Source organism: Aythya fuligula, chromosome 18 (genome assembly GCF_009819795.1).
Source record: "Aythya fuligula isolate bAytFul2 chromosome 18, bAytFul2.pri, whole genome shotgun sequence".
Classification (NCBI taxonomy): Eukaryota; Metazoa; Chordata; class Aves; order Anseriformes; family Anatidae; genus Aythya; species Aythya fuligula.
Genome location: NC_045576.1, coordinates 3,714,739 through 3,737,453, shown reverse-complemented (window position 1 = coordinate 3,737,453; position 22,715 = coordinate 3,714,739). Strand labels below are relative to the sequence as shown.

At 50.9% G+C, this 22,715-nt stretch overlaps 3 protein-coding genes across 4 annotated transcripts; 2 read left to right on the top strand and 1 right to left on the bottom strand.

Moving 5' to 3' along the window:
- The first annotated feature begins 1,496 nt into the window (after positions 1-1,496).
- On the top strand, positions 1,497-13,844 carry SLC25A19 (solute carrier family 25 member 19). 2 transcript variants are annotated; one of them, XR_004254028.1, is made up of 7 exons: positions 1,497-1,652; positions 2,133-2,288; positions 3,099-3,269; positions 4,248-4,431; positions 5,611-5,741; positions 6,852-7,200; positions 13,786-13,844. XR_004254028.1 is itself a non-coding variant. In XM_032199723.1 (6 exons), exons 1-6 carry the CDS (start codon positions 1,527-1,529, stop codon positions 7,050-7,052), a joined length of 969 nt encoding a protein of 322 aa, XP_032055614.1. In that variant the 5' UTR covers positions 1,497-1,526; the 3' UTR covers positions 7,053-8,236. The 2 variants fall into 2 exon arrangements, 1 of the variants encoding a protein (XP_032055614.1); XM_032199723.1 differs by lacking the exon at positions 13,786-13,844 and having other exon boundaries at positions 6,852-8,236.
- Positions 11,690-18,251, top strand: MIF4GD (MIF4G domain containing). The gene is made up of 6 exons (XM_032199724.1): positions 11,690-11,775; positions 13,786-13,921; positions 14,677-14,786; positions 15,099-15,254; positions 15,976-16,068; positions 17,320-18,251. Exons 2-6 carry the CDS (start codon positions 13,840-13,842, stop codon positions 17,545-17,547), a joined length of 669 nt encoding a protein of 222 aa, XP_032055615.1. The 5' UTR covers positions 11,690-11,775; positions 13,786-13,839; the 3' UTR covers positions 17,548-18,251.
- Positions 18,252-18,460: 209 nt separating this feature from the next.
- On the bottom strand, positions 18,461-22,674 carry MRPS7 (mitochondrial ribosomal protein S7). The gene is made up of 5 exons (XM_032199510.1): positions 22,485-22,674; positions 21,569-21,760; positions 21,201-21,264; positions 20,147-20,314; positions 18,461-19,281 (listed from the first exon to the last, which is right to left on the bottom strand). The coding sequence occupies exons 1-5, from the start codon at positions 22,538-22,540 to the stop codon at positions 19,060-19,062; spliced, it is 702 nt and encodes a 233-aa protein (XP_032055401.1). The 5' UTR covers positions 22,541-22,674; the 3' UTR covers positions 18,461-19,059.
- Between the last annotated feature and the right edge of the window lie 41 nt (positions 22,675-22,715).

Here is a 22,715-nt window from a genome sequence, read left to right as displayed (position 1 = left end):
GTTTCCTTATTTTGGAATTGGTGTATATCATGCAGCCTTGCAGACATATGTCTTGTGTGTGTATATATATTAAAAAAAAATCAGTGTTTAAATAAAAAAAGGCCTATGTACTTAATCCTTTAACTCTGCAGCAGCATTTGGTAGATAGTAATTAACTGTGAATAATAAATATACATTGAATTCTTCACTTGAGCATCTGTCTGTTATTTCAGCTGACCAAAATATAGCTGATCGAGGTAATTTGTAAGTGCTCAGCCTCTGTAGCATCGCGGTTAGATCTCAGCACGCCTAGCCAAAGTCATGTTGCTCTTTCAATCTGTCAACTGAGAACTGTGTCACTGAACCACATGTGCTGGTGTGAGTAGCGAAGGGGGGAGAGGAGCAATCAGGTTGCTGTCAGAATGGCAAGCAGGATCTATTAGTGGAGCGGGAGGGTGGCACTTGAGCCTTTCTTCCTCTGCTTTTTTTTCTCAGCTCTTTTTGTAACCGCTCGAGCAGCCCTGTGGTGCTGACTCTAATGCAGTGAGGAGCCAGTACTGGAGGGCGATACACTGGTTATTTCTGGAGTGTCTGCTAAAGGACAGAGGGAAAGATGAGCGTCTGACTTGTGCAACAGCAACACCTCCAGCTCAGACCATCACAGCAGCTTTGGCTCTGCGTGGTCAGTGCCTGACAGCTCGCTTTCAATTTTCTCTCCTTGCCTAAAGAAATGGAAGAGGTTGGCTGTGCTAAGGAGGGCTGTGGGTGGCTCTGCAGGTCACTGCAGAAGCTGCTCCCTTGGCTCTGCCGCTTCTCACCAGCCTTCTCTTACAGGCACTGCCTCTGCCTTTTGTAGTGGGTTTTAACGTACAATAGGAAGAGGCCCAGTGACATAACCGGCCTGTGGTTGTTCCTCCCAGTTCTGATCAGAGGCAGATAGGCACGGAGTGAATCAGAAACGCTGCCGTCTGCCTGTTACTAGTTTTCATTTGCACCAGTGCAGTCAGTACAGAAATTATTCACAGCATGGCTTGAAGTTTTGGGCACTTTTTTACAACGCTGTAGCAGGACACACTTGGAAGCGTGTTCATTCGTTCCTTGAGAAGTTCTGCTAAACTTTTCTGTGCTTTATGAAGAGCAGCAAGGTGCCTGTCGTGGTGACGGTAGGGTACGGTTAAGGACCAGCTGCTTTGCACTTAGGGGTTCCCCTCACCCCCCAGCACCCCAGGGTGCCCCATCAGCCGCCCTCAGGGGGCGGCGGGACCCGGACCCCCCGTCAGGGGAGCGGGGCCGCGGGACTACAACTCCCAGCGTGCCCCGCGGCGCGCAGGCGCGGAGCTGCGCCCGGCAGGCGGCTGAGGCGGCGGGTGGGGCCCGCGGCGGGAGCCGGCCGGCACCGAGCGGGCCCGGGGGGGGGGGGGGCGAGGCTGAGGGGAGGTTTGGGGCTGAGGGGAGGCTGAGGGGGGAGCGGAGTGAGGGGAGGTTTGGGGGCTCGGGGCTGCGGGTGAGGGCTCGGGACGGGGTGCTGAGGGGCTCCCCGGGCAGGCATGGTGGGCTACGACCCCGAGGCCAAGTGCGTCTCCACGGTGGAAGCGGCCGCAGCGGGCTCGGCCTCCGGCTTCGTCACCCGCGTCCTGGTCAGCCCCCTGGATGTCATCAAGATCCGCTTCCAGGTACCGGGGGGACGGGGGGCGAGGAGCCCTCGTGGAGCAGGGCTGGGGGGTGCTGGGCGAGCGGCTGGTGCCTGCACAGCGCTAATCCTGAGCGCCGGCCTTACCCCGTGTCAGGTGTGGGGCAGGCGGTGGCAGGGCTGCCGTGCACGTACCGGTTATCTGTATGGCTTGGGGGTCCCAGCGGGATCCTGTGTGTTCTTGCTCTGTTCTCTTTTTCTAAATGATCTCAATCGTCTAGTTTAATTTTCACTGTCAGCCCTACCGACGACCTTTGCGTTGTTTGTGTGCTTTTACTGGTCAGAGACCTACATAGATCGCGTCCCAGTCAGGTCTAGATGTGATTCTGAGGGAGACAGAATGCCTCAGGATGCCTTTGCGTAGCATGGGTTGGCTCTTAGGGTTGTGAGTTCCTCAACAGGACACTTGAACATCACTGAAACATGATGTGGAATTGAAAAGATTTTTTCTGTTTTCTTCCAGCTTCAGATCGAGCAGCTCTCCTCCAGAACCCCAGGAGCTAAGTACTATGGCATCTTGCAAGCTGTACAGTGCATCTTCCAGGAGGAGGGGTTGGGAGCCTTCTGGAAGGGGCACGTTCCTGCCCAGTTCCTTTCAGTTGGCTACGGAGCTGTTCAGGTAAGGTGACCGCACATCAGCTGCGCCCAGTGTACCTCTGCAGGACTCTGCTTTGCTCTTCTTCAGACTGGCTGCGTGGGCAGATACAGAAAGGTAGAAGGGTCCAGGTTTACCTTGGACTGATTCAAGGTAGCTCTAGTCACGGAGATGTATAGCTGTGTAATGTTGGTGTCTAATTCCTAAATTAATTTTCCTGAGCTTGCAGAGCAGAGTTTAATTTTGCTTGGCCAGCCTGGAGCACAGCAAGAATAAACTCAGTTTGCGCTCTGCCTGATGTCGCAGACAAGCCCTGTTTGCTGCTGACACTTGGTTTAGCTCTTAACATTCCAAGCCTGCGTAGTTTTTTTGCTCTGGTTCACATTTTCTTAGCAAGCTGTTAGGGCAACACAGTCAATGAGGCTGAATTAACAGTATTTTGCACAACATTGCCATGCTTTATTTTTAAGTATTAGCAATATATTTTATGATCAGCCATTTAAAGAATAATTGGCGCCGTATCTGTAACATAGCAAATACTTTTGGGGATATATAGAGCATGAAGATGAGTTTTCACAGCTCTAAATGCCAGATGCACCAGAAGTGTCAGAGATCAGAATACCACAGGCATTCTTAAGGCTGCTCAGTGATTTTCACAAGGCATTCTTTGAGCACATGCTCCAACAGGTTGCAAATTGGAGGACTTTTGAAGGACAAAGAGAGGAGGTGGTTACAAGCTGTGGGTGGAGCTCTTGGTGAGATGAAAGAAGAGGAGGAGATCTGTGTCAGTGATAGGAACTGACTCCTTGACCTGTGTGTGTTTGTTTCTGTAAGTTCATGGCGTTTGAAAGCTTGACCAAGCTGGTGCACAACGTCACCTCGTACAACGCCCGTGATTCCTTTGTGCACTTCATCTGCGGTGGACTGGCTGCATGCACGGCCACTGTTGCAGTTCAGCCCGTTGACACACTACGCACCCGCTTTGCTGCTCAGGGTGAGCCAAAGGTACGGTTCAGAATTCACTGCTTGGAATTGCCATCTCTCGCAGGAGCAATTTTTATTTCTATGAATGTGGGAAGGTTGGAAAGTACATAACAGTCTGTGGGTTAGCGTAAAGGAGCAGGTGCTGTTGTTGGGCAATGTTTGTGTTGTTGCCAAGGTATCCTCTGTGCTGTTGACATTAGCTTTCTTAATTATGTTTTGCTGGGTCTGTTTTTGTTTGACTCCTGACAGGTGATCCAGAAAGGAGAAGCTGTCCTTATCAGGATAACTCAATTTTCGTTTTGGCTGTTGGCCACTTATAGAATACACTCCCTAGCCTGTTGTGCGTTGCGTGTTTCAAACTTTCCACTTACACAGAGTCATGTTTAGATCACGGTGGGGGGTGAAACTTGAAACCTTTCACCTGTGTTTCTTATCCTTTCTTGTGTAAGACCTGGTCTCCATGCTAATTAGGTCTGTAATAACTAGACAGGTGTGAGTTTGTATCACAACCATTTGTGTTTTTTGTCTTAGCCTGCAGTAGAATGACAATATGTATTATATTAATTCTGTTGCAGGACCAAGCAGAGCTGTTAATAAGAGAATTAAGTAACTATGGCAGTGATGCAAGTGGTCTCAGTCCACAGCTCAGGTCTGTGCCTTGTTCCTTCCCCTCAGAAGCACAGCTTGGATGTGGGATGCAATGTCAGCCCAGGCCTTTCAGTGCAGAGCTAATGATTCAGTCATTCAATTAGTCTCTTGTGGCTCAGATGTAGGTTTAAATTGTCAGCTTTCTTAAAAGAGCCACAAGGGCTCAGCTAAGAATACTGCGTGAAGATGTGCAGAATCACTTTGTTTATCGCTCTGTGCTGAAAACCAGTCAGTTGTGTTTTGGGCAGCGGGAAGTTCTTATCCTCTTTACCAGGAAATATCCTGACCTTTTTTGGGTTGATGTTTTTAAGCCTGTTTCACCGGCGAGTCAGCATCTTCTGTGTTGTCTAGGTCTATCACAACCTTCGCCATGCGGTGGTGACCATGTACCAGACAGAAGGGCCTCGGACTTTCTATAGAGGTTTGACCCCCACAATCATTGCCATCTTCCCATATGCTGGTCTCCAGTTCTCCTTCTACAACACCTTGAAACAACTTTCTGAATGGATGATTCCAGCTGAAGGAAAGGAAGGAGGTAGGCACTTGGGCCAGTGAAGTCAGTGATCTGAAGAGAAAGAGAGGGTGAATACTAGTTTGGGAGAGTGTCATAAGCCCAGTTTTCTGTCCTATCTGTCCTTTTTCAATGCAACCTCTGAAAAGCATCTCAATTTCCCATCTTTTATTCTTATCCCTGCACATATACTGCACAAGTAAGTAGAGTGAAGTTTACAAATAACTCATTTTATAGAACAACCATGACGGAAACATGGTTAGTTGGGAAACTCAAGCGTCACAGGCCAGAGGGTGTTCTTTCTTGAGCTGTGTCACATTACTCATACCATAGGAAGACCGTGCTGGCATAATCTTTCTCTCAATTTCAGTAGCGCTGTACAAACAGGACTCAGATTTCCTCAGTAAATCTGCCTACGGGTTCCAGCACAGCTGCTAGAGCAGAGGATTCATTTAGTCTAATTTGAAGCTATTTGATTTGATATTCTTATCTTGATTTCTCGCTCCATTATAAAAGAGCCTCATCTTGATGCAACCTGTCACCTTGACAGTTCTGGAGGCTAGTGCCTCCCAGAGAGAGAGTGGATGCTGCGTAAATGTGTTTGGGTTCCTCAACAGAATTCCTTCAGATGGGGGAACTAGACTTTTCAATATCGTGTCTGCATATTTCCTTTCCGAAGGCTGATACCGATGGTGGTTTTGTGCTGTTAACTCACGTATGTCAGGAAAAAGACTAATACCATAAAATTAACTTCTCACAAGACTTTGTGAAATCGGGCAATGTCAACATGTGACTTAAATTGACTTTCTGGATGGGAGTGAGCAGTCAGAAGCACAAGGTTTCCAATGGGAAACCTTCCTTTTACTGAGATCCATGAAAATTTTTCTATCCGGTAATGACAGGTTCTCTGGTGACTCTCTTTTTTTGCATTGCCACTTGGTAGATAAAAATCATAACTCAGTGCAATGAGCTATCATATCACAAGCTGTTGTGCTCTGGCTCCAGTGGACATTGTGAGTGTGATGCAGAAAACACTGGTTGAGGTTCAGAGGCTCAAACTATACAGAAGAGATGGTGTGATTTTAAAGGGCCATACTTCTTGTGAAAGGTTATTTTTAATTTACCTCTCGTGACTTTTTCATCTGAACTTCCCGCTAATCCTCTTTTCTCCCTCTGCTGTCTTCTCCCCTTTCTGCTTCTCAGGCAATGTTAAAAACCTCGTTTGTGGCAGCTGTGCTGGAATCATCAGCAAAACCCTCACTTACCCTTTTGACCTGATCAAAAAACGACTGCAAGTGGGTGGCTTTGAGCATGCCCGAGCAGCCTTTGGGCAGGTGAGAAATGTTTGACTTCTGGGAGCTAATTGTTCTTGTTTAATAATGGGAATAGCTGTGTGAATAAGTTGATTTATTTTATGATATTGTCCAGAATACCTGCGCCTTGCCTTCTCATCCACCTTCATCAGGCAGGCTGTCTTGGAGCTGGGGATTAGTTAGTCAGACAAAGGGGGGTTGATTTCCTTTATTCTTTTACTTGCTGCCTGGTATTTGTGATTCAGGAGCGAATGACTGGCAGGGGATTACACTGGCTTTATGCTAGGATCGCCTGCCAGTATCCTTTTCTGCAATTATTGGTTTGATGTGAAGAATGGGCACCAAGTGTTCAACATATGTCTTATGTACCAGAACATCCCGACACTCAAAGTAAATTAAATGCTTCTGGTGTTCTTAAGCACCATCTGTAGCACCTGGAAATACACTTTAGGGCATATACAGATCTTTCAAGGAGCTATCTCTTTCTTTTCCTGAAGACTAGAAATTTTCTTTTTTTTTTAATTTTTCTTTCAAATTCTGTGGATCGGAGAAGTAAATCAGTCTGTATCTCAAGAAACTTTTGGATAGGAATTGGAAATCTTAACCCGTTGCATTGGATGCTTCTTTCCTTCCAGTGAGGCACAGAATTTGTTCTTAGCACTGATGTGTCACAATGTTAAACCTTCACGGTGTGACATGATGACATACAGACAGCTAATTTAAAGACTTCTAAGTGCTGTAGCTGTGTTTTCTTTATGTCAAAAAATTGAAGTTATTTCTCCTTAGAGAGTGAGGAAGATGGCAAACAATAGCAGTACAATCTGAAATAATTGCTTTACAAACTCCTACCATAAATAATACATGCTGTTGTGGCATAAAGATTTTATGGGCATTCCGTTAGAATGATCTGCTCAGGCCAGTGCTGATGCAAAACACGTACTTTCTCTCTAGCAGCACGAACAACCCGACTCTCTGACACTTTCAGGTAGTTATAACAACAGCCAGAAAAGCATTTCTGGGCTGCATGTCTAGATTCTGTTTCTGTGGTATAACTTGGGGCTCTCTGTGTTCTCTCCCAGGTAGGCTCTCTTGGATTTCTTCTCCTTTAACCTTTTCACCATTCTTTCCCAGGTGCGGATATATAGGGGTCTGCTGGACTGCCTAAGGCAGATCATGCAAGAGGAGGGCCTGGGTGGATTTTTTAAGGGCCTTTCGCCCAGCTTGCTGAAGGCTGCTGTCTCTACTGGCCTCGTCTTCTTTTCCTACGAGCTGTTCTGCAGCCTGTTGTGTGCCCTGAAGAACACTGACAGCAACAAGAGGAAGGAAAGCTGAAACGGGCATGCGTTTGGCTACCTGGTGTTCTCCTGGAGGAAGGAAAGCGAAGGCTTTGCTCTGTCTTTATCATGCTGGAAGTGGCAGAGCTCCCAGAGTTCCACCAGCCTGGAGGAAATGCCATCCTGGGACCAAGCAGGAGGAGAAGGTGACTGCAGTTCTGCTGACGATGCTGAAATGCTCTGCTGGAAGCTGTTAAACAGAGCACTTCTTTGTTTCTTTGTTCTGTCTCCTCTAATATCAGCGCACATTTAGTGAGGGGAGGAACCAAGCATCCAACCACTTAGCAGAGCCTGTGCTCTGCAAACACACCCAGGAGAGTGGGTGAATTCCTGTGCTTGCACGGGAGGGATCTCTGATCACAGGGAGGGATCCTGGCTAGCTGCTGCTGCTGCTGCTGCTTACCCGACGTGATACCACTTCTCAGCACTAAATCTGCCCAGCTTTATTTCCTTGCTTATGGTCTGCTGTTGGCAGCGTGTGCTTTTCTCTGTGTTGCACAGGTAGCTCTGCACCACTGTTGTGAAGTCAGCCAAAAGCTCTTAAGTGTGCACAGATCCTTTGTTTTCCTTTTCTTTGCTGCAAATTTTGTCTTGATTGCCACTCACTGGCTGTGCCTTCTCAGCCACTTTAAACACAGTATCTTAGTGGATCATGCTGACTTCTACTCATTCTGGTGAGCTTGACTGTATCTCAAGTGCCAATTTCTCTTCCTGTGTGTCTTGCCATACATCTCTTAAGGTTTTGCATTGTTTTGGTCACGCTTTTTCCAAGTAGACCCTGAGATGAAGAGCCCCGCTTTATGGGGTTTCAACGCATAAGCCCAATTCTTACTGCAGGGTGCTTTGTTTCCCTGCTGAGTGAGTAAACAAATGCTGTTTTAGAAATATTTAATCTACATAGGAATACTGAAAGAAAGTCCTGTGGAAAGTACTAAGTCTTTTTTTAAAAATACCACCTGTGAATGTTCCTAGAGAGTATCTCTGTGTTGGTCTCAAAACATTTCTGAACCTCAGTCCTACGGTGGTGCTAGCAAATGAAAATGTTTTGTCAGGAATAGCTGAAGTGACAGAACTGCACATCAAAGTGGAATTGTTCAACTGGTGTTTAACGAGAAAAGGATGATTGAATTATAGCTGGAGAAGTGTTTTTCTTTGAGTTTCAGAGATTTTACAAATGGTTTAAAAAAAAACACTCTGAATTATGTAAAAGGGAAGAGAGGAAAATGACTTTCTTCCTCCTCTTCTTTTTTTTTTTTTTTTTCAAGCTTAGCAGGGCGTAGCTGGACCAGGGTGTGGAAGGCAGGCCTCCAAGGAAGAGCCAGTGTGATACAAAAGCATGTTAGTCATCTGGTGAATGGTAAAAAGGGCAGAGCACTGCGATTATTTTGAGGATGGTTTGATGGTTCTTCTCTTAACGCAGTTCTCTGTGGCTTTCTTTCGATATTCAGGGTGTTAATCCCAAATGGCCTGGCCAAATTCCAGCATGACCAATTCCATTCTGTTGACGCAACTTCTGCTGGCAATTCGGATTGCGTATCAGTGTTACTCACTTATCCTGAACTATTGTGAGAGGCTGTTTTTAAAGAGCAGCTGTTTCACTGGTGAGTGAGATATCCAGCGAGATGCCTTGCAAGCCCAGGGCAAATAAGCAAAATAACTTTGTGTCTGCTGTGGTTTGAGATCTTTGAGTGCACAGCGGCTGTTTCACTTTGAGAACTATATAAAATTAGACTGACTGAGCAGTGTCGGGTAGGAGGCTGAGACATGAACCTCTCAGTGTTAAATGCATGCACTGAAAAAAAACGGGCAGTTTTTCTCAATGTTCCTTGCATTTCTCCTTTAAGCAAAGTTTTGTCAAAGTGCCTCCATTCCATTGGCATTTTTCTGTGTTACCTCGGTTCTTCTGAGAGCTCCCCAAAACGTTCTTAGAAATGTTTTGCCTTTGTTTACTGTTTATCCATTGTTCTTGGAAGACATCCTAGCCTGTAATGACTTGGAAGGCATCATAACCAGTGAGGAACTTAGCCTCCTGCTGTCCTTCTGAGGGAGAGAAATCTCGTTTCAAAACAGGCACGAACAGGTTGGGATTGTTCCTGCCTTTTGGCTGCGGGTAGAGAGGAATGCTCATGGTTAGCAGGGACAGGACTGGCTACAGCAGAAGTTTTTCCATGCTGACCTAGACCTCCATACCCCTGTAGGAAACGTGGGCCCATCCATCCTGTTTAGCATTACGAGACTCTTGTTTTCCATTTTGCGTGAAAGAGCTGCTGTTCATCTGCACACAATAGAGGGAAGCTGGTTAGGAGCTCAGCGGTGGGAAATGGAAGCTCTGGAACAGAGGATGATTTTCTTTGCTTTTCACAGGGGTCAATGAATAAAGAGCACAAAACTGTGCTGTTAGGGGTGATGTCCGTGGAGCATGCCGTGAGGTGATGCAGATGAAGAGCTTTTGGGTGCGTGCAACCTGACTGCTCCACAGAGAGGGCAGCAGTGGGGAGTGCAGAGCAGCTCCTCTCTGGGGTAATTTTTTCCCCACCCTGCATGCAATGAGCTTGCCTCCAACAGATGGCAAAGTCAAAGTTTAATTGTTGTGCCAGTCTGGTGTGGACTCCAGAAGAAGCACTCCGTGGGCAGAGCACTTTGGTGCACAGCCTGGTTTATAAATCCCTTTGGGCTGCTAAATGTAGGCCCCTAAAGGCAGCTGCTCTTTCGGTGAGGGGGGAGAAAGAGGTGACGACCCTCACTACAGAACATGAGAAACATCTCAGCCACTTTGTCTCTCACCTTTGGTCAGCAGCATCTGTCCCTGAGAAATTCCTGATGTGCACTTGGCTGACGGGGAGTTGCTGCTGGAGAAAGGGCTGTGAGAGGAGCGATGCTTTCTCTTAGGGGGGAGACTGGTTTCATGCAAAGAACTCGGGGCCAGGTCTTGCTGCTGATGCTACTCCGGCTAAACCCAGTCACACCACTTCAATCTGAATTCCCTGCAATTAGAGGGGCAGCAGACAGGAGAGAGCTGTGGGCCCCTTGTTCTTCCATAAGCTGGAACAGAATTTTTCTTAGAAAATACTCACTGGATCAGCCTGCTTCAGGCGGATCCACACAGCGGGTGACATGCTGTGAGGCTCAGCTGCGGGGATGGCTGGGGATTCACTGAGGCAATGTGGGGACGTGCGTTGCCTGAAATTCCCCTCTCAAGCTGCTCAGCGATTTGTTTTCTTCTAGTGCCTTTTCTCCTCAGAATGTCCAAAAGCACTTTGGCAGGTAAATGTTGGACACGAGTCCCGCGGTGGTTGTGGGATCCACCGCAGCTCTTGGCCTGCCTCGGGCAGGGCCTTTACGCACAAACTCCGTGATGAATGCACTGCTCCCTCTAGCACTGACCGGCTCCTTGAGTTCCTCGGGCAGTTGTGTTCTCGGGATGCTCATCCAGAGCTGCCTCGCATCATTTTTAAAACGAAACGAATGTTGTACAGCTGGTTCTGGAATGGACCATTTGTAATTCGGGTTTAAGTTTCTGTTGTGGTGCAGAACTGTAATTCTCTGCATTTTGCTGTGTTGTCCGGGTGGATCTTTCGCAGCTGCTGTAGTCTGAAAGCATCTGAGCACAAAGTGCACAAAGTGTGTGGCTACCTTTAGAAAGACTGAACATTAAATATTTTTGTTATGCTCGTGCCTGGCTGCGGTTTTTCATTCCTTCCCTCCTAGCGGGGACGCGCAGTTGGAGCCTGCAGGGCCGCCGTGGCCCTCCTGCTGCCTGGAAGGGAAAGATAAGGAGGGCCCGCCCGGAGCAGCAGGAGCTGTCTGGATTTCCCTTCCTTCTCTGGTTCCTGGGAGGCCATACAAGCAGGCAGAGCCGTCCCTTCCCCCTGAGACACAGGAGATGCTTTGGGCTCTGTTGAGAGCTGACGGGCTCTGTGCAGCCCCATCCCACGGCCTGTCAGAGCCGCGCTGTTTGTCCCGAGCCACAAATCCACGGGGGATGAGTTCAGATTTGTTTGTACCTAGCCAGGCCACCCAGCGCTGCAGAAAATGTTGACAAACTGCTCATTCTGCATTTCCTGGGGCTGCTCTCCGTTTCCAGCAGCCCGGCTGCTCCGCTGCTGGCTGAACGCTGCTAAAGCTTCAGCCCCACAGGGATCTTCCTCTCTTTGGGAGCTCAGAATCAAAAACACGAAGTGCGTTACACCCCGCTCAGCGAGCTGCTTTAACACTTCCCCGGCGTGATTTTTTCCTCCTATTTTTATCCACACACACAAATTCAGCAGCAAGCAGATCCGTGCCTGCTCGGAGCCTCTCTTTCCGTAGCTCACCCGCACCTGGAGGGAAGAGCCAGGCGCTTCCCACCTGCAGCCGGAGGGGCAGAGGTAGGCAATGCCCTCGGACACTGCCCGGGGATGGGGGGGGAGATGCCGGGGGGGGACCGGGGAGGTCCGGGGGGGGTCCCGGGGAGGAGCCGGGAGGTTCCCGGGGGGTTCCCGGGGGGTTCCCCGGGGGCAGCCCCGCCGCCCGCCGTGGCCCGGCGCTTGCAGGCGGTGGCGCTGCGGCGGCTGCCGCCGCTCTCCCGGCTCGGCCCGGCCCGGCTCTGCCCTCCCCCGGCTCGGGCGAGGAAATGACCTAAGAGGAAACCCGGCCCGAGCCGGGGCTGCGGGGTCCGGAACGCTCCGGCCATGTCCCTGCGCCCCAGCGGCCGAAGGACGGAGCGGGGGCGGCCCGGCAAGGTCGGTGGGGCTGCGGCCGGTTCCCCCCTGCCCTGCCCCGGGGCCCTTCGGTTCCCCCCATTGGGGTAGAGGCGAGGTGGGGGGCTCAGGGAGGCAGGAGGAGGTGGGACGGGGGTCCCGGGGGGCTGGGGATGCCCCTCGGGGGACTGTGGGTGCGTGGTCGGTGGTGGCAGAGGAGCCTCGCTGCTCCTCTCCCCTTCCAAGCAATATCTGGGGCATGTCCAGCCCTTCCCGACAGGGATAACCCCCTAGGGTAGGGTGCTGCCGTGTAAGGGGCTGATTCCCAGTGGAGCGAGGAAGCCAAACCCAACCAGCTCCTTCCCCAGGTGGCACTGGGACAGTTTTTTTAACGGGGACTGCTTGCAGCAAGCATTTACCCCTGGGAAACGCTGCGCCCGCTGTCACCCGCTGCCACCATGCAGGCGGTGCCGGCAGCAGGACCTCTGGCGCAGACGGGGCCCGGCTGGTTTTGCACTCAGGCTGTGTTTGCTCCCAGCAGGGTTACTTGGCCCAGCACCACAGCGCGGCGGTGCCCATCCCCAGGGAGCCCTGGGGAAGGATGCTCCCAGGGAGCTGCTGGGCGGTGGCGGCACCGACGCTGCCAGACGGGCTCGGGCGCTTCCTGCGAGCTGAGCTGAGCTGAGCCGAGCTCTCGCCAGGCTCTCTCCACGCACGGTGCTGCCGGTGGGATGCGGGGCTGCCGGTGAGCTCAGGCTGCAGCGCAGCATGGTGTGAGCACAGGTACAGAGGGGGAGAGCCGGCAGAGTGCAGAGCAGAGGGCGGGTGGGGAGGTGTTTGCCAACCAGGCTCTGCGCTAGGAGTGCCCGGCTGCTTGGGGATCCCTCCAGGGAGGAAATCGCTGTGCAGTTCGGGGGCAGGTGACACCAGGCAGAGTTTGGGCTCTGAGAGGTTTGTTGGCAGCCCCCACGGGGCAGGGTCTGCCCTGGGCCTCCCCAGGAGGCAGGTGAGGAGGGCAGAGCTGGGCCTGTCCCCCTCCAGCGAGCTCCGCTGTGTGCTCTGGGTTATTACGTGCTGTGCCAGGGCTTCGTGGCGAGCAGGGGTCGCGCTGTTTGCGACCCGTTTCTGTGCCTCTAAAGGGCAATGGGCTCTTCAGCTTTAATCGGGGTAGGGACCTGTTTGCACAGAAGGGTGACTAACGGCCGAGGAATTTCGACGAGTTGGCAAAACTCATTTGGCCGATTGCCTTCTCCCCGATTACGCTGTAGGTCTGGCAGCCTGGCATTTCGCATCCAGCAGCTTGCCTCGTGTGTGTGTCAAAGGAAGCCCTTCCTCCCTGTGCCGGGTGTTGTACCCCCTTGCCATCTTTGCTGCATCACAAAGCAGAAGAAAATGAATCTAGAGAGCGTTCAGCAGCGCCGTTTGTGCGCAGTGAGCTGTGCTTTGCTGCAGAGGGATGAGAGGGGAGCTGTTGTGGGGTTTGGAGGAAAGGCTTGCTGGGTCCTGCTGGGAGTTGAGGGAGTCTGGCTCTGGTGCAGGAGAGAGGCTTGGCTCATACTGGATAGGGTGGATTGGATGCTTGGGTGCTGGTTTTGAACCCTCCCAGGCTTTGCATGAAATCAGCTGAATTGCTGCTTCAAAGGCACAAGGGAGTGGCTGCACGGGGCGCTCCTGCGTGTGCTTCCCCACCTATAGCCACAAGGAAGCCCAGTGAAGCTGTTACACCTGGGGGTTGCCTTGGTGTGCTGTCCAGTTTGAACCTGCAGATCAATAGGCTGAAATGCATTTCTCACATCAGAAACATGCAAATGCTCTGAAGGTGAAGCCCAGGAGTTTGTTGTCATAAGCTGGTAGGAAGCAAGGCTTAAATAGGCGTGGGAGTGAGGCTGTGCTCAGATTTAGGGCTGGCACTGGATGCCCTACGAACAGAGGATTTTTCTCAGGAGCTGGGGGGCTGCCAGGGTAAAAGCCTGGGCTCCAGCACTAGCTGGGATTTGCAGAATGGCCAGGTGAACATCTAGCCCAACTAAACCCTGTTTGCTCTTTTCCCAGGGGCTGCCACTAGCACATCCGTTCCCCTGATTCTGCCGTCGGAGGAAGCTGGTCATGGGGGAAACAGGCAGAGAAGAGTATAAAATACAGTCGTTTGACTCCGAGACTCAGAAGCTGCTGAAAACAGCACTCAAAGGTCAGCAGGCTTCCTTCAAGCTCCTCTGCCACGCTCGGCTTGGCTAGCCCATGAGGCTGGGTGCTCGGACACCTTCTGCTCACATCAGTTGCTAAGTGCAGAAAAGCTGTTCTGTACATGCTGTATGTCTGGGGCACGGGTGAAGCTGTTCTGAGAAGCTGTTTTCTTCTTGTCCCCCCTCCACCACCACCACCCCCTCCCCGCTGTGTAATGCTGCAGCTCTTCAAATCCAGCTCCTGGTTCTCAGGGAACTGTGCTCATCACTGTGGCTTTCTCTGATTTTGGGTATCTTCCTCTCCTGCTTTCACCCGGCATCTCTCCCCAGCTCTGGCCTCTCACTCCTCTCCCTGTACCCAGTTCTTGCTCCTCCTGGCCCCTGGGGTCTCCTGCTCACGTCTCTGGTCAAAGCCCAGGGGGAGCCTGCATGGCTGGCTCCTGCTAACCCAACTTCAAAGCTGTGCTGGGATTTCAGATTCAGGTCAACATCTTGCTTCTCCTTATTATCGTGCTTTTCTGCATCACTTTTCCATCTTGTTGGCAGTGTCTCCAGCCAGGGAGGACTATTGGAGATGGTATCTCCAAAGCAGCTGGTGTGCAAAAGGGGCAGTGGGAGCGAGCATGAGTTTTTCCACCGTATAACATGGTGGTACAAGGCCCCAGCTACTACTAGACCAACCCCGGTGGCTTTCTAGGCACACCAGAGCAAGCAGGGCACAAAATGTGCTGGATCCTGACAGCGTTTCTCCTCTCTGCAGACCCCAGCAGCGTGGACCTGGACAAAGTGGCCAATATTATAGTGGACCAGTCCCTCAAAGACTGTGTGTTCAGCAAGGAGGCAGGGCGCATCTGCTACACCATCATCCAGGTAGGAGATCCTTGTGTCCTGACAGTGGAACACCGTTAACCTGCGCTGGTTATTGTTAGCTGGGAGCAAGAGGGGCTTCTTTCCAGCCCTGCACTCTGACCCTTCAGCCAGCTTCTCTCTTCCACTTGCCCCCTGCAGTGGCAGGATCCAGCTGTTCAGCTGGTGAGTGCAGGCAGTTAGTTCCAGCTTCCATGCCTCCCCGGGCATCGCAGGAAGGTATCTGGATGGTCCTGCATCACCCAGATACCAGCACCCCCCTGCCCCTCTCACACCCCGATTTCATCCCTCCGTCCTGCTCTTGTGGGGCCACAGGCAGAGAGCAAACAAGTCGGCCAGAGCGTCTTCCGGAGGAGCCTGCTGAACCGGCTGCAGCAGGAGTACAAGGACAGGGAGGATCTGCGCACCCGGTCACTGCAGGCATGGATCTGCTACGTCACCTTCATCTGCAACATCTTCGACTACCTGAGGGTAAGGAGCTGGAGCAGGAGCACCCGGCTGCTGCTGCCCATGGGTGCCAGAAGAGCCCAGGGGTCCGGGGCAGGGGTGTTGGATGTGTGTTGCACAGTATCCTAAGGCCACGGCTCAGCAGTGCAGGGGCCAGAGCCAGTTCTCAGCATAAGGATACTCCCAGGCAGGCACACAGCCTTGGAGAGGCAGAGCCAGCTCTGGCAATAGTCGCAAGGTCTGAGCTTCCTTGTTTTGTACCTGGTGCTCGAAATCCCGATTTGGCTGCTCCTGAATGTCCCAGATCGAAGTAGTTGCCGTTCGGTCCAAGGGGAGCTGCATTTTGTTCAGTCACGTGGGTGCTCACATCATTTCTAGCCCACGTATTGACGGAGTTTGTCTGCAAGCCTTTGCTGCAGTGTGTGCGCTTGGATGTCTGCTTGGTGCACGTCTAAAAATGATGCAATTCCTGCAGGCAAGAAAAATGCTGTTACAACAAGTGCATTTCCCATGACGACCTGCTTACATTTAAAAATAGATGTTTTCACGTTGTTTGTTCAGTTTCTCTGGCTCCTGGAGACTCAAATGTCTGGTCTGCTACGTAAATCCCACCGATGCTGCGTTTGGCAGCACAACTGAATTCTGCTCCCTTCTTTGAAAAGCAGCAGGGGGAGAATTCTTTAAAATAGCTGCAGCCTCTTCCCTTTCTGCCACCAAGCTGACAGCAGGTCCCGTGTCTTTCCAGGTGAACAACATGCCCATGATGGCTCTGGTGAACCCTGTTTATGACTGTCTGTTCCGACTGGCACAGCCTGACAGCCTACGGAAGGAGGAGGAGGTGAGTGCAGGGAAGTGGTGTGGGGTGCTCGTGTGCTTATTGTCCAGCCAAGGACCAGCAAAAAGCACAGTTCTGAAGGGTTGCAGAGAGGGCTGGTGCAGAGGAGAGCTTTAAGGCCAGGCAGGAGCATCCCTCCCCCATTTTTGCTGGAAGAAGACCTGCTGGACAGGAGGATTCGCAGCCCAGGAGGCAGGATGGTGTTGGTTCTGACTCCCTTGCCCAGGCTCTGTCCTCCCTTTGCATGGCTTTTTCCCCATTGCCCAAATGACGGGAGAGACCCAGCAGTCCAGCTGTTCCTGGAGATAAGGGCTGTCCTGCGTTATGGAGGTTCACCTCTTGTCATGGGAGAAAAATGCAGTGACTCCCCTGTTTTCACAGAAACAACTGCTTTTGCAGCTGAACATCTGGAAACGCAGCTGTCAGCCTGACCTGCTGAGGCACTGCAGGCACAGGAGGTGACAGCAGGTAGCTGCAGAGGCTGTGCATGTGTGCAGGGCAGCTGTCTGTGTCCTGCAGGGCCCAGTGACACGCTGTGCAATGCTCTTGTAGCTGCTGCTCATCTGTCTGGGCCATCGGAGCTGATGCTGTGCCAGATCCCAGCAGGCTGAAGCTCTGCTGGAGCTTTGCACACATCTGGTCAGTGCAGGAGGGTGCAGCAACCCGCACAGGACATATCTGAGTCACCCCAGGTAGCTGCTGAATCTATGGGCCCTTGGATGGGCACTTTGGCTTTTTTTTTTTTTTCCTCCTCCATCTTATCTTAGCACAACTCTCCCACCCCTGTGGCCCATTGACTTTTCCCTCTTTAAAGATCCAGTTAGTGCCCGTTTCCTGCAAATCTCTTGACTTTCTAGTTCTGGAGCATTCTTCCCTCTGTTCTTGAAGGCACCTCCCTCCAGCCTCTACTTTCCGTCTTGTTGAAGTAATGGTCTACTTTCAGTCCTTGTGAACATCTCGCAGGAAATTAACGTTTTTCTACATGTTGCTGGTGCATTTTTCTCGTAATTTTGTTTGTGAGGCAGGGCAGTTCCCAATGTGCTTTTCCAGCACTTTTGCCAGAACAGACCTGCAGCCCCTCCTGCCTCCCAGGTCACAGTACCTTGTGGGAAGCAGCACTGTCACTTCTTGGAAATTCAGAGCAAAGGGAACAGCACGGGTTGGTCTATGAGTGACTGGTGGGGACCTGCACAGAGATACACCAAAACTCCTCATACCTCTGTACTCAGCTGTCTTCTTCTCTTCCTTCTGCAGGTGGACTGCTTGGTGCTGCAGCTCCATCGCATTGGTGAACAGCTGGAGAAGATGAACTCCCAGCGGATGGATGAGCTCTTCTCCCTCCTCCGAGATGGTTTCCTTCTGCAGGAAGGGCTCAGCTCCCTGTCCCAGCTCCTGCTGCTGGAGATCATTGAGTTCCGGGCCGCCGACTGGAAGATGACGGACGCTGCCCAGAAGTACTATTACAGCGAAGTGACAGATTAACCCCTCTGCAGCAGAGGTGGAGAGATGTCCCCAGCACTTTCACCAGCAAGCTTCATACCAAGTTTGAATTTCTTCTCATGTTAATGTTTTTCTAGCACTTCCTGTAAATAGGGTTTACTCTGGGCACATAACTATCAGTATCAGTCTGCAACTGGTGCTAGCCTGACTTTGGATGTTTAGAGAGGTGGGAAGGGTAGGGCACATTTAAGCCAGCAAGTTCTTCCACTCAGTTTGTTTAATGATGCCCTGCTGCCAGCAAAAGGCAAGGAAGGCTTCTAGCCTTTAGGCTGAGAGCATTTTGGTTCACCCAAGAGCCAGCAGAGCCGAAGGAGGCAGAGGGAAAATCTTTCACAGCTCACAGTCCTAAAACAGGTTGGATCTGGTCGTCTGGGACAAGCAGAAAATGCTGTGGTCGGATGCCTCACAAGCAGCTCATCCAAGTGCTGTGTTCCCCTCCTTCCAGCACGCTGGCAGCACCTGCATGCAGCACAGCCTTCACCACTGGTCACAGCCACCAAGACCTGCCACGGGGCAGCCTGCAGCAGGACAGGTCCCTGAGCACATGTAGCTAGAAACAGGTTTTATAAATTTTATACAGTGACTGTTTTTCAAAATTTAGTGAGTTTCAAATACACTATGTTTCTTAAGAGAATAAGAATGGGAGAGGAAGAAAGAAACCAAAATAGTTTAAATAAATGTGTTTTTTTTTTCTAATAAAAGTTTTCCACTAACGTGCCCTGCTTTCTCTCTGTAGAGCTGTGAGCAATACTTGAAATGCTTGCAATACTTGCTCCTGACTGAGGTGGGGATGCTGTGATGTTAATTTTCTCCTCTGGTGTAGGGTGTCAGACAGGCTTTAAGCAACCAGGGTAGCTGGAACACCAGTGTGAGACTCAAACAACAGAGATAAAAGTTTGGAATCGAGAAACCTTTCCCATAAAGGACCAGCTTTATTTTTCCTGTTCACATCCCCCAACAGATCTGTGCAGAGAATGTTGCTGATGACCAGAACCAAAAGGAACATTTTATTGCCTTTTGTACCAATCATGCTAAGGCTGGCTATGGTATGGAAAAAAAAAATCCAGATCTGCTCTTCCCTAGCTCTACAGCTAGAAAGAGAAAAACGTTGCTGATCACAGGAGCAGAGACTTAAAAGTCCCCAGGAAACAGGTAAGTGGAATAGAGAGATTACTCTGTACAGTGTTGCCCTAACAAAAGCATTCAGGGATTATCTTCACAGGAAACCAATTATTAAACAAACTAGAACGTCCGTGCAGGGGTCAGTAATTATTTCCAATTCCCCATTCCCCCATCCAAATGAGCACAAAGGGAATGAACCTTGGGGGAACTGGAGAGGCTTTCCTTGGCTTAGCTCAGAAGCTATCCAGAAGGGATCTTCCACCTTTCCCTCTTCTCCCCAGCTTCTCTCAGGCAGGCAGCTCTGGGACGCTGTTCCCCAGGCTGTTGGGGTGGTGGCAGTGCCGTGCAGCACACACATCCCCATCACAGTCCCTACCACCAGCGGAAGTGGGCGTAAGCCCGGTTGGCCTCTGCCATCTTGTGCAGCACGTGCTTCTTCTTGATGATGGGCCCTTCGTTGTTGAAGGCCAGGAGCAGCTCCTGGGAGAGCTTCTCAGGCATCAGCATGCGCCGGTGCTTGTTCTCCCTGCACTCAGTGATTAACCACTTCATGGCCAGGAAGCGTTTCCGATTGTCCTTCAGGGGGACTGGGACCTGGGAAAGATTTAAACCCTAAGAGTTATTGCATGTCGAGGGGGCAGGAGCCTGCTGTTCGCCAGCAGTTACACAGGTCCAGCTGGACACCACAGATTTGCACCCTGCTGTTACTCCCACGGCAACATACAGCAACCTGTCGTGAAACTAGCTCTGGGGGTCCCGTGTGATTTGTGCCAAGTCACCTCGTCTGCCCATGGAAACTGGACTTTGCTACCAAAACAGAAATTCTGGTCTTGGGTACTGCATGCAGACACTGGCCTTTGTAAGGACCTCTGGCCTATTTGGGAATTGGATGCAGGCAGCTTTGTTCTAGCAGAAGTGAAATAGCCACCATTCCCCTGCACCAAATGACAATGAAATGGCAGCGTGTTTCATTTCTCCATCAGGTCTCGAGTGCTGCAGAGCCCATATTTAGAGACAGGTTCTGCTCCTGTTTTAAACCTTGCACTGTATCTAGTTAATCTCTGCTACACTGACCCACCCAGGGCTTTGGGGCTTCTATTCTAGACACATCATGTAGCAAAGAGGATGCAACTGCTATCCCCAGGACTGCTGATTCCTTTGCTGTGATCAAAAGGATCAGAGATCAGTCACCTCTGATTCCTTGGACAAATGTTTGCTGCGTACCCTACTTCTTACCTAGTCAGAGAAGCAGAGCCCCATGCTGCTAGGGGAATTGCCATGCTCACAGGCTAGGGTCCTGATCTTGGACAGGGTTTCTGAGTGCTGTTTTAATCCAGATTACAAACTGGCTCTCTTTCTGAGAGAGAGAAGTCCAAGCTGAAGGGGTGGCAACCACTGCATTTATTTCCCTAGCTAATTCTCCCCCAACCAGATGTGGTCCCAGGCCCCCTCCTTTCACCTGGTAGGTTTTGCCACCTTTCGTGATGTTGCTGAGTCCAATGATGGGCTGGCAGTTTTTCAGAGCCTGGTGGAAAATGATGTAAGGGTTGCATTCGATTTTCTCCTTCTCATCTTCTGGAGCTTTGTGGTACTTCTCCAGCTGCTTCCTCTTAATGGCCTCTAGAGTCTTGGGACAAAATCAAGAAAGGAGACATGAAGAGCAGAAGGATAATCCCATTTCATGGGGTAAGATCACTTTTGTAGGCACCCTATTTACGCTTGAGCCTGCAGCTTGTTTGCTAGCCCTGCAGGCAACAGGCCTGGCAGGGGCTCTCTGACTCAAGTTTTACTTCACCCTCCTCCAGCTCTTCAGTCTCTCTATCAGTCATTGCATTTGGGGTGAGGAGGACAAGTAGCACAGACCTGGGCCAGTGCAGTGCAGGGACAAAATGGAGACAAGCAATGCAGGTCTGTGTGCATTAAGCATCATCTTCTCCAAAGCCTGGAACTCAAGACCCCAGAGCCTGCATGTTTTTGTGTCACAAGCAATTGGCAATTTTGGGAATATTTAGACAATCTGTGTCCCCGTTTCAGGGGCTGGAACAACACCAGATGAGACCACCAGCTAATACCCATTACTGTATGATAATGAAGGGGTAAAAACTGTGTCATACAGGTGACACATTTGTGGGACTTCATTGGAAAGGTATATAGAAAATAAGTCATGAAGAGTTAGAAGGAAGATCTTTTGAGAGAATGATGCTCTTAAGGGTAGACAGTTTATGCATACATAAGATTCAAAAGGTCCAAGAGACACTGAAGAATGGAAAGTGAGAGTTCTCTGTTAAGCTATCATCACTTGGTCTGTGAGCTGAATGAGGTTGAAATTTGTACAAAGTTTATGCCTGATCACGTAAAAAAATTGTAACAATAATGTACATGCAGAGGGAAGCGTGTTAGGATAGCACAGAAGACCTGAATTCAGGTAATTCCTAATTCCAGTGGGCTTGATGTCCCAGCCTTTTGTTCCATATTGTTTTAACCTACTAGTTAGAAGAAGCACGAGTTCTCACCTGAGCCATGAGGCTTCTGGCCAGCACTTTATTTCCATTCTTCATCATCATATTGGTGAATTTGCTGTAAACACAAAGTCCAATGTGATCTGATTTAAATTCTTGTTTCATCACCTGCAGAGGTAAGGTCCCCCCCCCTTCTGCTGCTTTTCCCACGCTTAAATCTGGGTGCCACTGGAGCTGCTTGAATCATCTCTAACCATTGTCAGTCAGTGGACTGGCTTTGTGGTAAAAGATTAACCCAAAGAAATTGTGCTGTAAGAGAAGGCAACGTGCACCACAGCAAGTAAAGGCTGAGGAGGACAGCACAGCTCCCTGGCATTCTGGTTCCATGAGACCTAGCTGTAAGAGACAACACTTTCTCTGACCTGATCATAGGGTCGCTGAACACGGAGCAGGACACACTGGGAGGAGCTGCTTTTATGGGTTGAAGAGCCCTAAGCTCTTGTTTTTCCTTTTCTTCCTCAGACAGCTCATCCCAAGGCTTCCGATACAATTCCTTGTTCACTTCTGGCTCTAAGAAGCTGGGGTTGTAGCGAGTCCATCGCACTTGTGTCAGCCTGCAAAGAACAAGACGAGAAGGAGGGTTGAACATCAATATACCTGATAAGTCTTAGAGGGAATTTAGACAGTTGTATGAACACATCTCAGAAGTGTATGTCAGATTTTAGAGGCATCTCCACCTTCACTATAGCAGAGGCTCTAACGAACTGGAAGGCTCACACTTTCTGAAGAACAATCCCCGCAATCCCACAGGAAGCCTCACTGCAGCTTCAGAAGTCAAACAGTGGCAACTCCTGAGCTGAATGCTGGAATAACTCTTTAAGTGTAACAAAAGCAGAGCGAGAGGCTCCCCTCAGGCCAGCACTGTTCCCTAGCAGTGGTTGTGCCTTGCTCCCACCCTGGTACACCAAAAAAAAGGAGCACGGCAGCATCTGGCCCTTGGCACCCCCAGGAGAGGAACCTCGTGAGGGCTGCGAGGTCCCAGCTTCTGGATGGCTTGAATAACTACACCAGCGCTAGCAGAAGGGGAACAAGAATCTTAAAACAGTTCTGTACGGAAATATTCAGCAGCAGGAGGCCGCATTTCGGGCACGTTGTGGAGAAAACCAAGGGCACCGACGACATCCCCACACTCCTCCGACGCTGGCGGGACCCGGCAGCGCCCGCAGCTCCGGCCCCAAACCTCATCCCTCGCAAGGAAGCAGCCGGGAGGAGGCCGTTTATCTCCCGTTTATCACCCGTTTATCCCCTCGGAACTAACGGAGCACCCCTCGCTCTTACCGGGGCAGCCAGGCCCGCAGCCGCCGGCCCAGCCCCGCCGCGCTGGGCGCCGCCATCTTACGCCGAGCTCAGGCCCCGGCGGCAGGGCGGAGCTGGGCTCGGGGCGGGGGGAACGGCCCGGCTGCGCCTGCGGGAAAGCGAATAAAAACCCCTAAAAAGTGCTGTCCTCCATACAATAAAACCCACTGCCCGCCCCCCGGGGGTGCCCCGAGGGCTGGCTCTGCGCAGGGG

Bases quoted from the DNA above. Each gene is read 5' to 3' on its own strand.
- SLC25A19 (XM_032199723.1), top strand. From the start codon at position 1,527: ATGGTGGGCTACGACCCCGAGGCCAAGTGCGTCTCCACGGTGGAAGCG. The intron at 3,270-4,247 runs GTACGGTTCAGA...TGTGTTGTCTAG, and splicing joins CTGCTCAGGGTGAGCCAAAG to GTCTATCACAACCTTCGCCA. The intron at 5,742-6,851 runs GTGAGAAATGTT...ATTCTTTCCCAG, and splicing joins CCCGAGCAGCCTTTGGGCAG to GTGCGGATATATAGGGGTCT.
- MIF4GD (XM_032199724.1), top strand. From the start codon at position 13,840: ATGGGGGAAACAGGCAGAGAAGAGTATAAAATACAGTCGTTTGACTCC. The intron at 14,787-15,098 runs GTAGGAGATCCT...GTGGGGCCACAG, and splicing joins TCTGCTACACCATCATCCAG to GCAGAGAGCAAACAAGTCGG. The intron at 15,255-15,975 runs GTAAGGAGCTGG...GTGTCTTTCCAG, and splicing joins ACATCTTCGACTACCTGAGG to GTGAACAACATGCCCATGAT.
- MRPS7 (XM_032199510.1), bottom strand. From the start codon at position 22,540: ATGGCGGCGCCCAGCGCGGCGGGGCTGGGCCGGCGGCTGCGGGCCTGG. The intron at 21,761-22,484 runs GTAAGAGCGAGG...TGTTCTTTGCAG, and splicing joins CTGCGGGCCTGGCTGCCCCG to GCTGACACAAGTGCGATGGA. The intron at 21,265-21,568 runs GTCAGAGAAAGT...TTGTGTTTACAG, and splicing joins TTCAGCGACCCTATGATCAG to CAAATTCACCAATATGATGA.